Source organism: Lissotriton helveticus, chromosome 5_1 (assembly GCF_964261635.1).
Source record: "Lissotriton helveticus chromosome 5_1, aLisHel1.1, whole genome shotgun sequence".
In the NCBI taxonomy this organism is placed as follows: Eukaryota; Metazoa; Chordata; class Amphibia; order Caudata; family Salamandridae; genus Lissotriton; species Lissotriton helveticus.
In genome coordinates, this window is record NC_136065.1 from 1513495631 (window position 1) to 1513511213 (window position 15583).

The 15583-nt window shown below is 40.1% G+C and overlaps 1 protein-coding gene across 2 annotated transcripts in view; it reads right to left on the reverse strand.

Moving 5' to 3' along the window:
* LOC144755519 (membrane cofactor protein-like) overlaps positions 1-15583 on the reverse strand; it is a 584025-nt gene that overhangs the window by 139822 nt on the left and 428620 nt on the right. Inside the window, exons 8-9 of one of the 2 annotated variants that reach the window (XM_078644522.1) lie at positions 9633-9686; positions 8831-8875 (exon numbers count right to left, since the gene is read on the reverse strand). In XM_078644522.1, coding sequence (XP_078500648.1) covers positions 8831-8875; positions 9633-9686 — 99 coding nt within the window. The remainder of the gene's footprint in view (positions 1-8830; positions 8876-9632; positions 9687-15583) is intronic. The other variant, XM_078644523.1, reaches the window with a different exon arrangement.

The window sequence follows — 15583 nt, forward strand, 5'->3', positions numbered from 1 at the left end:
GAGAAGGCCTGCGTGTGGGACGGTGTCGAACGCCGCCGAAAGGTCCAACATGACCAACATCGCCCGTCCCCCCTGATCGAGTGTCTCCCTGATGGTGTCCGTGACCTCAACCAGAGCGGTCTCCGTGCTATAGTTTGCACGAAAACCGGACTGGGAGTCATGCAACAAGTTGTTGCTTTCAATAAAGGTGGAAAGAGTGAGCTGAACATGTTTTTCCAACACCTTTGCCAGAGCAGGGAGGAGGGAGATCGGACGATAGTTAGCCCATTGCAGGGGGTCTAACAGAGGCTTCTTAATCAACGGCAGGATAAGTGCGTGTTTCCACTGTCGTGGGACAACCCCCGAGCTCAATGAAAGATTCAGCAGGGGGTTCAGCAAGCTGTTCAACGCTGGGGCCACCCTGCCCAGACATTGCGCCGGACAGGCGTCCAGTGGCGAGCCAGATTTCAGTCGTGATAGCAACTCCAGCGACTTATTACCCCCTATAGACCTGAACAAACGCTTAGATCTTCGGATACTGGCCTTGTCAAGGTTCCTAAAATACGCAGAGCCCGGATGGGTGGAAGATCGTTCCGTTTTCTTGCAGCCAAGCACTGGAACTCACTACCGATTGAACTTCGTCTCGAACCCTCCGAGACCATGTTCCGCAGAGCCCTCAAAACATACCTGTTCCGCCTAGCACTACCCTAGTTCCACCCCCTCACTCTTCTCATTTTTAGCAACTCAGCGCAGGGACACGCCGGTGAGCGTAACTAGCGCTTTATTAAATTCCAAAATAAATAAATGTGGCTAGGCGATTTTAACTGTACTACATGCTATCAAAGTGGGACCAAGGCCTGTGGTTTACTAGATATAAATGAGCAACCTCTTGTACACTTTAAGCACACCACACAGGGAGATGCTTTGAATAACATCAGTGTGGTAAATGATCTCTGCATGCTAGATATGTCGACTAGCACTCTAACGGTGCCAATACCAACCTTTCAAGGTACTGGGGGACAAATGAGTGTAATTGATTTTGTGTTAATTTCTAGTAGGTATGTCCATCTTATTGATGATTTTAAAATAGAAGTAAATCCTGCAAGTCACCACAATCCACTTGTCCTAATGTTGAGTACTGTTGTTGACAGGAAACAGTCCTCTGAACAACCGATGAAATATTGCCACAATCATGGTCTTAGGCTAAAGTGGGATAGGGTAAATTCTAAAAAATTGGAGGAAACAATCTTCAGAGCCAATCGATCACAAGTAGACACTTGTCTAATGAGTACTTGTGATCCTGAATTAATAGTTCAGAATTTTGAAGCTCTCTGTGAGAGTGTGGCCACATATCTATTTAAACCTGCTGGGAAGGGTGATACTCGGGACTACAAATGGTTTGATGCTGAGTGCTCCGCAGCACAAACATTACTGAAGAAGGTGTTACATGGAGTCCCATGGGATAAGGACATGGTTAAGAAGGCAAGAAGAAATTATAAAGAAACCATTGAAAAAAGGAAATTGGAATTGAAAAAGCAAGCCTGGGATGACCTTGAGAAAGCCTCTGATTTAAGGGACAGTAGGTTATTTTGGGAGGTAATAAATCGTCCCTTCCTTAGTAATGAAAATAGAACCATGATTGTGCATATAATCGGGGAGGCTTGGGAGACTCATTACTCCAGGATCTTCAACCCAGAGGGTACCACTTTGATAAATGAAGGTGAGAACGAAATTGATCTTAATATTGAGACTGCACAACAACTTAGTCTCTCACTTTCTTTGGGTGAAGTGGAGGAGGCACTGAGAAAAGGTATTCCACTCAAGGCACCAGGTCCTGATGCTGTACCCTTGGACCTGTTTAAAATTAATCTCAAAGTCTGGGCTCCACTGTTGCTAAATGTCTTTAAGGCGATTATTGTGGGGCGCATTCCATCATCTTGGAAAGAGGCAGTAGTTGTGCCAATTTTCAAAAAAGGTGATAAAAGCGACCCTCAGGCCAATTTCCTTAATAGACGCCTCTTGTAAGTTAATGGGGAGAGTAATATTGGCCCGCCTAGAGACATGGGCAAATTCTTCTGGCCTTATTGTGGATTCACAGTACAGGTTCAGAAAGGGTACGGGGACAACGGAGCAGTGGCTCAATTTATCCCTGATCATGGGTAAGTACATGAAGGCCAGGGGTGTTTCTATACACCCGGCCTTCATAGACTTATCCAGTGCTTTCGACACTGTGTGCAGGAGGAAACTGTGGTTACTAATGGAGCCTATGGGGTTTGAGGAACCATTGGTCACTTTGTTGCCCAGATTACATGCTGCTACCTCTGTGGCCATTCGATATGGCCCTGGGGGCGAAAAGACAGGGCCCATTCCATCAACTGAAGGTGTCCGTCAGGGCTGTATCTTGGCCCTTTTTTTGTTTTTAGTTTACACAAATGGTCTAGAAACTTTTTTGTTGGAAAAAGGTTCAGACTTTCCTAAAATAAATGGCAAGCAAATACCTCCATTGTCTTATGCAGACGATACTGTGTTAATGACTTTAACTGCAAACAGCATGCAAATATTCTTGAATGCTTTTAATGAATTTATGCTGGGTCTGGACCTAAAGGTTAATTTTACAAAATCATTTACAATGATCTGCAGTCCAAATAGGACCAAAACTCGTAAATTTGTTGTAGATAACTTGATCATTGAAAAAGTCCCAAATTTTTATTATTTTGGAATTTTTTTTAATAAAACCCTGATTTGGGTTCCTCTAATAACAACACGGGTACAAAAGACAACGAGATCGATAGAGGCCCTCTTCCGCTTTGCAAGTAAATTAGGCCAAAAACCAATTGCTGAATTAAAAACATTGTATAAATCTAAATGCTTGCCTGTTGCGACCTATGTAGCAGGGGTATGGGGATACCATAAAAGTGCACAATTACAAGTAATGGAGAACAAGTTTTTAAAACGTCTTTTATCAGTTCTGAATAGTTCTCCCAACACTTTTTGTCACTCCGAGATGGGTTTAGACTTCGGGAGTGACAGTATTCATTTGTCCCCACTGCTCCTATGGGGAAAAATATGGTTCTCAGATGATTTGCAGCTTTCAAAAGAAATCCTAAAAGACTGAATTTGGATTATGCCATGCAGATCCCATGGCTGTGTTATGTAAAGTAAACCTTTTATAAAATTGGCCTTGGTAATTTTTATGATAACCCTGATTCTATCAAAGCAGATACAAAGATGATGATTTAAGAATGCATATCGCAGTATATTGGGTTCGTCCAAATATGATGAACAACCATTATACCAGGCAGTTATATCACAGCAACAATTTTATTTATGTTTTACTACACACACGCAATGGAGTTTTTATTTGACCAGATTCCGGTTAAAGGCACCGCACTTTCTAGTTGCTTTTCCGAAGCAAGGGGGATGGTGTGAGAGGCTGCCCCTTTGCCCATGTGATAATGAAGCCCAACAATGTATGTGGCACTTTGTGCTCTTTTGCACACTCTCTAAAGCTCCAAGAGATCGTTTTATTAAACCCATCTTAAGGGAAATCAGACCTTGTAATTTTAAAGAAGGCTTTGAGCACTTAAGATCATTACAAACAGCTGCTATATGTAGCTCTATGCTTAGTTTTATTAGATTGGCACTTTTAATCAGGAATCACTATTGATAGTATGTTTCCTGTTATGATATTTTGTGTTTTTTACTGAAAGCCATTGAAATTCATAGAATTGATCATCTATATGAATACATCTAGTTAAAATGCACAAAGTTTTGGCAGCTACTCTACAAAAAACAAGTGGGTTGGTGTGAGAGGCTAACCCACCTATACATGTGATGTTGTAGTTTGATAATGCACAGTACACTTTACATCTGTTTGCCTGCTTTTTAAAGATGTTATCAAAGTTCGCAAAATTAAGTTGGTCGGTGTGAGAGCCTAACCAACTTATATACGTGACGATGTAGTTGGAAAATGCACAGTGCACTTTATATTTGTTTGATTGCGTCTAAAAGAAGTTATTAAATGTCCCCGGAGGTATATTCGATCCGGACTACAGTAGGAAGTCTGGAGTCATAGATTATTATAAATTGTTCTTTTTTTAATGTAATTTTTATCTTTAGTCCTATTGGATTGACTTTTTTAAGAATTTTTAAAAAAGAACATAATGTTTATTGATAATGTGCCTTTGATATTCTGTGTTTTGCGTTTATGAGTCTGAACCTTCGGATATGTAATACCATTTGTGAATTTGTATGTTAAAAATGTATACTTTTATGATTCTTTTCGAATCAAATAAAGTTATTTATGATGATGATGATGATGAGGTTGAGGGCTTTCCTAACAACTGAGTTTTCTTTTTAATTCCAGCAGGAGGGAATTCCAGAGTCTGGTGGTTCACACCAGAAAACGTCTGCCACCACATTCAGATTTTTTTTAACTTGGGCACAATGAAGTTGTGAGCTGAGGCAGGCCTCAGCATCCGGGCTGGAATGTAATGCTGAAAGTTGTGTTTAAAATAGATCGGGCTGATACCATGCACTGCTTTAAAGGCAATACACATGACCTTAAAGTCAATGCGTTTCCTCACTGGGAGCCAGTGTAACCGTCTAAGTGTAGGAGCAGCAGCTTTATGTTATTGGGGATGCTCAGAAGCAACCGGGCAGCTGCATTTTTCACAATCTGGGTTTTAGTGAGACATGTCCTCCTGATCTTAACAAATAGGCAGTTGCAGAAGTCAACATTGGAAACAACAAGGGCTGTGATTTCCGTTTTTTGTAGATTATGGGAGATGAAAGGAAAAACCTTTCTAAGAAGTTTCAATATGAAGAATGCAGCTGAGGTGATGGCATTAATGTGGCCCTCAAAAGAAAGTTTCGTATCATAGGTTACTCCCAAGTTCTTCACATTGCTTACAGATGTAGGGAGAGAGCTGAATTCCTGTGGCCAGAAAGTTGGTGGCCAAAAAGAAACATTATTCATGACAAGAAGGACCACAGTTTTATTGGAGTTGAGCTTCAAGCAACTGGAAGCCATCCATTTACCAACTTGGAGCAGAAAGTTGTGAAAACACGTGGCAGTGTCGGAGGGGTTGCTGGTCACTGATACTATGATTTGGGTACCATTGACATGGAATATAGATGAGAATCCTGAGGACTGAATCATTTTTGCCAATGGAGCAATGCAAATGTTAAAAAGAGTTGCGCTCAGAGATGAGACGCCACAGGTAGTGTGAAGGTAGGTGACTTAAAATCGGCCAATGCAACAAATTGTTCACGATCAGCCAGAAATTATTTACGCAGTCGAAGTGCACGACCTTTGATGCTTATTGAGCCAAGACGATCTAGTAGCGTATTGTGGTTGACAGTATCAAACGCTGCAGAAAGCTCCAAAAGCACAAGTGCTGCATTCCCCCTAGCGTCTACTGTCTGCCTGACCTTCTCTGATGCAGTGATCAGGGCCATGTCAGTGCTGAGATGGCTTCTGAACCCATACTAGGCAGGGTCAAGATGTCTATGCGTCTCAACAAACTCAGAGATTTCTGTGTTCACAGCCTTTTTCACCATTTTCACAGGGAAGGCAGTGTGGAAATGGGGCAGTAGCTGTTTGGATAGATTGGTGTTGTCCAGGTTGGGCTTTTTTTTTTAGAAGAGTAAGGATTGATGCTCGCTTCCATTTCATGGGAAAGATACCTGAGGAGAACATTTGTATAAAGATGGATAATAAGAGATGCTTCGCAAAGGCATGCAGTGCTAAATGAAATATTTTTTGGGGGCTGGAAAGGGTCACGAGGGGAACCGGACTTAGTTTGAAGAAGCATGTTTTTTACTTGCTCAATGATGAGTTGAGAAAGGGATTATGAAGTAGAAGTATTAGCAGAGTCTACTGCAGTGTTTGGAATATTGTCTGTAGTAACCATTGTAGACTTTGAACCCTGGGTCAAAAGAACAGTGAATATTTGAGAAGTTACTATAGACTGCTTTGATCTTATCCTAGAAGAAAATTGCCTGAGAGTTACAAAACCATTGAGTGATATTCATGTATACAAACTCTGGAGGTTTAATACGTTTTTTCACGGTGGCAAACAGTTCCCTGGATACGTTTTTTGAGTGGTCCAGTAACCCAATTATTAACATTTAATAAATAGTTAGACCCTACTGGACACACTGAAGGACGGATAGGAGCGAGAGAGCATGGAGCACTGGAAGATGAGGCCTGTTAGAGCCCTGTAAATACAAGAGGGAAGTCCTGATGAGGGCAGTGTTCCATTTGGTGCAACTCAGACTACTAATCCATGCATATTACACCAGGACCAGGTTGCAGAAGGGGGGAAAGCATATAAAAATACAGGGTTGCGAGGTCGTAGCCAGACAATGACACCAATCTATACCCTATGGGTGTGTGAAAGAGTTCAGCATTGCTGGACCAGAATATTTCTGTGGTTACAGGGGATTTCTTTTTTTAATTCTTCAGTTAGTGGCACTTGGTATTTGGAGGACCAAACCACACCCAGTACATATTGCTGTTTTGTAAGCTGCTCTGAAGGTGCTTAGAAGAGACATTATTAGACTGTCCTGTGTCCCGGGGTTAGACCAATGGACCTTTAACATTAGCTGACACATTCAAGCAGATTAAACAATTTACAAATCAATTTAAGGTATGGGGCTTTTAGAGGGACCTGAGTAATGAAGTTTTTACGACCCTGGTGGTGGGTGGGTCGTGGTGGTGGTGGTGGTGGTAGTATTCTGCATGGAGGTTGATGGGTGTGGTGCCTGAAAGGGGAGGGACTGGGGCGACTGAAGCTAGGACCTAAATAGCTCTTGTTTGAGTCAAAAAGTGATGCCCATATACCCACCTTTCACAAAGTTTGCAATGTGGACAAATTGTCTTAGGTATCTGAGAAGTGTTAAACCATTTGTTTTAAGAGTTTATCTTCATGTAAGCTAATAGAAAATGTATTAAAAAGACTTTTTTAAAAAAATACTTTGACCGAGCTAGTTGTGTGCAATTATCTGGAGATTGGTCTGTAGATAGACCAAAAAACAAATGTGACTGTATACTTTGCATTTCTCTTCTTTTCAGCCGTTAAAAAAAGTTAATCACTGACTTTAGTCATCTTTGTTAATACATTAACTATATTTTTTGGACACAATAGAGAATAGCCAACAGAAATATACACAGACTTGGTGGTCACAGATTTCTAGATGTACTCACCTAGATTCTAAACACAAAAATATTTGGAAAACGTTCTGAGCGCAAAAACAAATTAAATATACCACAAAGACTACAAGAATGAAAAAAAAACATCAAGCTTTATCTTTACAATTGTCAGTCACATACAATATCACATTAAATATTGGACGGGGTAACATATTTCACCAATAATGATTACACATTGTCAGAACCACCTTTTTACCCATACTACTTATAGAAATGGATGTAAAAAGAGAATGTAATAATCTAGGATAGTACTTATGACCTACTATTCATGTCTTTATTGTAAAAACCTTTCCAGAAATAATACGTACCAACACAATACTCAGATGTGCAATTATTTTTTAAATTCACTGCTCCCCTAGTTGCCCTCTCGGGCATTCATAGAAAGATGTATGTAATTGGCAATATATTAATTAGTCTATGATTCACATCACATTTCCATCTTTCACACTTGATATCAGGGTTGGAGTTGAGAGAGAATTTTATATTTGAAAAATAAGCAATTTCTGAAGTGAAAAAGATTAAAAGCCATACATTTAAGCTGTGGAAAACCAGAATCTCAATCCATCTAGTTCCCCAGTGAAATTATCAAGAAAGAGGTTTATAACCTTTACTACTGTTATCCTTTGAACTTTGTGCTGTTGATGCTGAATGCCAAGATATTTCCAGAAATGAAGGGTTAAATGGAGCGTTAGTAATAATACAAACAAAAGAAACAGGTTAAGATGATGAAACGGTGATACTAATATTCTGCCACTCAAATATTTTAATACTAGGTGGATAAATGTTTAAGATTTTGAAGCTGCTACAACTATTATGCATTCTGTTTTACAATCTTTTCCCAGAATTTTGTTTTGCCATTACTACCAAATCTAAAGATTATGATGTAATCAATAATCCTAAAAATAAGTGTTGGCATGCAAATATCAATTATTTATTTAGCAATGTATCTAGTAAACTCCGGTGCCATTAGACACACAACCAATCTCCTTAGCCAAAAGAAGTCTACTGGTTCCACCCAAAGGGAATACAACTATCAACAAAAGATGTGGAATTATTCCATACATTATCCACCATGATAAATAATTAATAGCCAAGAAGATCTCCCAAGACCTCACCAACGATACAGATTGCCTGTGGTGAAATGTACCAATCTACAATGGCCCACAACAACATCAAATATGCAGGGGATAACAGATCGATAGATAGACAGACAGACAGACAGAGAGAAAGAAAAAAATGCATGTTTCTGATTTTCAGAGATGCACAACAAAATATATCCTTAAAACAAAACATTCTGAAAATAGATGTTTCGTGAAAATACAAGCAAACCACCAAACAACCTCAGTGAAAAAGGATTAACATAGATATCACAGTACAAATGTATGGCTTGTGAAAGTGAGCAAATGTGTACCAGGCCAATGAAATGCATTTTTGTACAACATCGTTAAGGCTTCACGTGTGAGTTAAACATATATTTATCCCAAAAAAGACTCCATAAAAAATAATCAATGTTTCAAATTCAAATAAAATAAATATTCCTGTAAAAAGCAACAGACAGGAGTTTGGGAATGGTATAATTTCAAGCTTTCTCAATCACTCTCTCTCACAAAATTATGAAGAAACAGTCTCATTTACCTTCATCGACTCTTTCGTTATCCTTTGTAGTTTGTAAAGTAGATTCTGTGGGGAATTACATTTACAGACATGATGCGTTAAATTGAGTTTTAGTGAATAGACAACCACAATAAACAAAATAAAATAGCTATGTGGTATTCATGTATTTTAATAGACATTAATGTTGCTAGGTGTACAGTATTATTGGGTACATCTGCTACAAATAATTTGCAACCTATTACACATTTAAATTTATATTCTACTCTATAACTAGGCATAGAATTAAGTTTACAGATGCACACATTTTGCAATAGATCCAGTAAGGACATCTTAAAAACCAAAATAAATGGCAATTACCAAATGTTGGCCATTGGTCCTGCACAACGGAAATCACAAACTCAGTAGGAGATACAGAATTATTATCACTATGTACTCATGATAAACTAATAAGAGCCTGCAAGAACTACCACAACATCAGGACCCTCCAACAGTTTACATGCTGTCTGTTGCAGAAAACTACAAATGTGCACAGCAGGTGAATCTACAATAGATATATGCCGCAAACATTTTAGCATTGCATTGTTTGACCACCATTTTTTACTTTAAAAGTCAGTGAGAGACATATCAGGGTTTTACCTTCTCATGCATTTCTGCAGTAATTTCAAGAAAGATGCAACACCACAAACAGAATGAAATATCTTTCCTAATTCTACTATTGCTAACTACTGACCATGCCTTAAACTACAGCGAGGTTAGAAAAGAGTTTGGTTAAGAGCATCAAGCACACCAGAATAATACATTAAGAAAGCTTGGGTTTGGTTACCTTCACTTTTGGTAAAGAGACTGCTTGTAGTTTGCACTGTAGATGCAGAAAGGTCTGAAATCATTTTAAGAAGCATTGCATTAGTGCTAAATGAACACAAACTAAATTTAGGATGGAAATTAGGGACATATACAAAAGTATGACTGAGGATGAAGTGCTAAAAGACCTTATATAAATATGAGCTGAACAGGTTCTTTCAATTCTGGAACATGGCTATATGTCTCGGCAAATGGCCAACACCAAAGACCTATTGCTCTGAATTCCTGCAAAAAGCTTCGGACACACTGAAGAATTGTGTCAGTACAACAACCAAGAAGTTTATTGCCTTAATTGTACAAGCTAATATTGCGATTACAATGTGACTTACAGGTTTCGTCAGTATAATTGTGGTATTAGAGCCTTATTCTCACTTGGGGGCAGTGAGTAACATTTCTTTATTTGTTTGGTCTTAATATTGGTCCTTATGAAACTGCTCAAGCTCTATATTGGTCTATATACGCTATTGGTTGTAATTTGTTTTATCTGTACTGACACACAATGAGTGAAGGTTTCCTGTGTGATCCAATGCTTTGTCTTCCTTTTTATTACTTGTATCTTTATATTTCCATACACTTCCACTGGTGTGGGGATTTAGACATTAGGGTTTTATATTGAGGGATGAAACCACTATGCACTTCTTTGATAAGTGATTGTGGGTAGTGTTCAGTGTGGGGTACCTTCCCTTTGGTGTTTGTGTGGTGGCGCAACACATTTCACTTTATTGTACAAGTTGGTTACTGGTTTAAATGTTCCCATAGTGGTACACAAATAGAAAGAAAAATCCCATTTGTTAGAGGGTAAGATTTTAGATATGAATCCATTTGATTCTTTTGGATGCAGAGGCTTTTAGCTTTTCGTCCCTGGAATATTACTTTTGTACATATTCGAAGTTTGAGGAAGGCTGACCATGGGATAAATTCCTCCCACAATTTCTTTTTTATTGAGAACAGAAATGAGGGATGACAGGTCATCAGATTAATAACAAAATTATGATTGCATACAGTTAATGAATTAATACTTTTTTGGTTAATGCTGCATCTTTAAACCACATTGATATTCATACCACAATAGATATATACCTACTAAACTATATTTCTTAAGCATATTTTCCACACAGCATTCCTAATAATCATTTATAGTCAGTTTTTGTAATATTTACTTTAAATTAGCATATTTTTTGTTTTCTCCAGAAAATCAGAGCTTTCTGTCGATATTTTACACCATCCACACTGCAATCTCTACATTTCCTATTATTGAATCAAAGAAGAATATTGAAGATGCTCTGCACGAAGCAAGAAGCATACTGGTCTCAGGGCTACTCTGTTCTCCAAACTCAATGATGACCGGAGCTCTGTGGTACAGAAGATCACCTCAGCGACTTCACAAAAACAAAACTTTGCAGAGCCACACTTTGGGAACGCTAGATCCTGAAGCCTGAAAAACTCTAAGCAAAGTAGTGAGGCAAAAGAACAACTACAGCGGGAAATGAACACCACCTGCTTCCACACCAGCCCAGGTTTTGTCTAACACGAAAGAATGATACTGCTGTTGTGTAGAAAATTCCTAACCATATTTAAATCATTTATTGGTGCACCAATCCCATACCTATTCCTTCAAAGCCCTCCTTCCTCTGTCAAACTTGATGCTTTGAGTTTGTGTGACCCCAGACGATACTGAAGAGTTCACCAATAACGTAACATTGCAACATTTTCCCTGTACATTTTATGCAATATAAATGACACAATGTGCATTTTGATAGAATCCCTCCACCCCCCAAAAAATACACTGGTTGGATTTAGAACCATTTTCATAATTTTACTATATAAAGCCTTTGTATTGAGGTGTAGGATCATTCATATAGTACCTCATAGCCCTGACGTGGCACCCAACCTATTTGTAGATAGGCTGCATGCTGCTCCGTTTCAGCATTAGGGTGAAAGTAGTGTGTCCCTATCAAAAGGCATAAGTCAGTAATGTTGCCATGTCACATGTGGGAACTCGAGTTGAGCCTTTCTTACTTTTTTTTGTTGAGCCTTGGTGTGTAGCAAACCAAAATGAGTGAGAGATAGGATACCTAAGCATATACATTTATATTGCATGGACAGAGAAATGGAGTCTGGCCTGTATGTGAAGAGTCTGGAAGCTCTGCATTTATCGCGGTATGATCAATTAGTATTCCAGCTATCTTGTAGCTGCACTCTTATGTTCGAAGTACAAGAAAGAACAGTGGCAGATATTTCGCACATGTATATGAGACAAACCTCTTAAAAGTCACTGGTTCAAGTTTTGGGCTAGTATCATCCTGATGCTTATATTTTGTGGCATGACTTGGAGCTCACTATTAACGCTTGTAATATGTTGAAATTGTTAGGTTTTATTCAGATAATTTGAGACTGTGTGGTGGCACACTGTGGAGCTTTTCTCTTTTTGGAAACTCATTCTTTAGGGGACATATTAGGACACGCCAGATCTTCACTGCCTTCACGAATTTAAAGTAGTGTTCCTGGTGCTCCCTAGAAAAAAGGTCTAGAGTTCTTGCTGTTTTTAAAGGCAGTATAGGCAGTTTGGGTGCCAGTTTCGGGTGGCGAGTTTTCTTCAGTAAAAATCTTTGCACCTTTAATTGGATGAAGAGTAGACCTCAATCATGAATTGTCCTGTAGGTAATGTGAGGGTTCTTGAAAGCAGAGCATCCGGTCATGGGGAGCCAGTGAAACACCTTTGTTTATCCAGCCATGTGGCCACATATATGGACTTGTAGCTGTTTTGATGAAATTAACTGAATTCATTGCATCTTTAAAAATGAACTCTACCTAGGGGTTCAGCTCCATCTGCAGAATTATGACATACTAGGACGAGGGAAGATTGTAGCCTGAAGCTTCTGTGGAAATCCTAGATGCAGGAAAATGTTATGTAAAGTAGCAATGGTAACTCTTTAAATTTTCACGTTTGGATCTCCGATAAGTTTAAAATGATTGCTCAGCATATGTTGCTCAACAACTAAGAAGTCAATTCTCTAGTTTTTGGAGGTGGAGTTTCCTAGTTTTTCCAGTTTTTGAAAACTTCCAATGTCATTGATACAGTTTCAGCAAATCCGCTTACATAGTTGAAAAATGTAATGAGATTTGGTATGGGGTTGAGTTATGCTTTGATTGAGCAGTGATTGAACTTTGAAGTACACCTATCTCCATGCCGCAAGGCAACAGTGAAAATGGATACATCCCTTGATGTCATTTTCCTATAGTTTCTCTAGAAGGAAGATTTGAAAGTTGCAAACGTGTCACTTAAGTCCAGTGCAACACGCATGGTGACTTCATTCCAGTCAACTGTGGTCTTCATATCAAACCAGTTAGAGAAAGGACAGGTGCAGTTGCGCTCCCATGGCAATTTGTTGATCTGAGAGTAAATGGGTCTTTTTAAAGAAGTATCAGATATGAGAGACTACTGATCTTTTGATCAGTTTTCAAAGAAATTGGCGATTCATGATGGATCTTTAGCTGGCTGGGTCTAAAGGATTCGATTTTTCACTATGTTGCTGCATGAAGGTTATTTGAGGGGCGTGGGCACACACTGATGGGGATTTCTTTTTTATGTCCATAGCTGGGGTTGTGGATGAGAGTGAGATAAGATTTTATTGGAAGTGGGTGACAGGCAAGGATCTGATGAAACACCTGCAGGTTCTCAAGCTTTGACCGGATCATAGAATTCCGAGGTTCAAAGGGCCAGATAAACGACGGACAAATTGTGAGTCTTTTACGACTCGCAATTTGCGAGGTGCTACTTTGGATGTACAACAGTGTGTAACACACTGTTAGAGATTTCCAATGAGGTCGCAAATAGAGACGCTCCTGAACATTAAGGAGCCTCTCGCAATTTGCAACCCTATTGGGAATGGCAGGCCCTCCCAGGTATGGTGGCCTGCTGGGCTCAGCAGACCACCATGTCTGAGACTGCTTTTAAATATAGCAGTTATTTTTTAAGTGCAGCCTAAAAGGGGCTGCATTAAAAAAAAAAGAAACGTTTTAGTTTCATTTTGTAAGGGCGGGCAGTGGCCCCTGTATTTTCCCCTGTGTTTTCAAAGGGGACCCCATACCTTTTGCGACCTCATTACCACCCTCTAGAAGAGGGTGGAAATTTGCGAGTGTTTTGCACCCGCAATTGCGGACACAAAACATTCTTACATAGGGTTAAGTTCGCTATTAGAAAGGGTACGCCGCTTCCTAATAGCGAGTCGCAAAACCCTATTTTGAGAGTCGCAAACAATTGTGAGTCACAAAATAGGGTTTGTACATTCCCCATGCTGTTTTTGCATGCGCAAATGGGTTTGCAAACCCGTTCGCGAATGCAAAAATGGTTGCACATCTGGCTCAAAGGTATTAGATCAAAGAAAGCAACCAGTGTCTGATGGTCAGTGTAGTCATGTTATTCTATAACACAATGGGCTGGGAGGCAGGCTTTCTTACTGAGGTCTAATCTTAGAAACTTTGCTATGGCTACATCATGGTCTGTGACACGTGCAAAAAGCTTGTGTCTGGGGATTCTTTACAGTGGTGTATTGTATGCTGTTAATTCACCATGGATCATACTGAGTTCCGTGGTTGGCATTTGGTGTTGGAGATTGTGCTTCAGTGATATAGTATGTGTGCTTTTTTGATGGAGGACTTGCAGAATTTGCTAGATTTCTGCTAATAATGTTTTAGTGTAGTGTTTTCAGATTTGGTCTTCTGTATTCCTTTGATGATTCAAGACATCTTATGTTGGTGTTCAAAGTTCACAGATTTTTGACAAGAATAAGGTTGTCAAAACTAAGACTGCATTCTATAGCCGGTGGATATCTATTATTTGGTTGGGCGATGAGATCACCAGAAGATGAGACAAGCACGAAGGCTGAGGTTGTTCCATTGTCAATAGGTAGCTGAGATGATGGTTGTTGTAGTATTGGCTCTTGTGGGAATCTTGACTGTGAAGGAAATGAGACAATAAGTCTGACTGCAATCAGTCTACGCAGATACGGTTGCATCCCAAGTGTAGCTAGCCAGTGTAGGCCCCATGAAAAGGTGGGATTAATTAAGAGCTTCTATACTTGTCATAATGGTTCTTGGTTGCGAAGAGAAGGTTATTTGAAGCAATCATTCGGGTCATCCAGGATGTAAAGTTTGGGCTAGCTTATGGAGATGTCTAAAATGGAAACAAGTAAGGCATCTGTGAAAGATGCATTGTTCAGCAGTGGTGTTTAGATGAGCAGAATGAACAAGAGTAGGCAGTAGTGGGTTAACAGTATACTAGCAGACATTTGCAATCTATCAGCATTGTAGCACGGCGGGGCCTGGAAATCACTAGGCCGCAGCAGCGCTGAATAATGCACACGAGACTCTCACTTTCACTCTAGTGGCCGGATGACCCCGAGCGGTCTCGGCTGTTTATTTATCCCCTCAGGTCGAGCCCGCCCGAGGGGTGTGTGGATGCATGAAAGTGGCAACATTGTAGTAGAGGGCCTGGGTGGCTCTCTACATTCCTCCTTTCTTTTGGTTCCGGACCATCAAGTCCTCCCAGTTCATGGAGATGTATATACAAAGTCTTTCAGTCTCTGACTTGGCACAGGATTCGGCTGGAGACCATACTTCTGGCTCCGGGAGCTGGGACCGGCCAGAGCACTGGACGGAACACTCTCGGACGACTCAGTTGCTGTGTTTTGACACTGGCCTTCTGTTTTGTTGTCTCCCCCCTTGCTTGGACAGCTTCATCGTCCCGCTCCACGGGCACCCACGTCGGGTCCGACGGGCTTCTGTCTCGTGGGGCCCGCTTGAACAGTAGATGAACCAGAGCACACTTGGTGGTGCTGTGAGGGGTCTGTCTATATGCACCAAGGAATTGTTCGAGAGCTGTTTCAGCGTCTTCTCTGCCATCCACAGCGA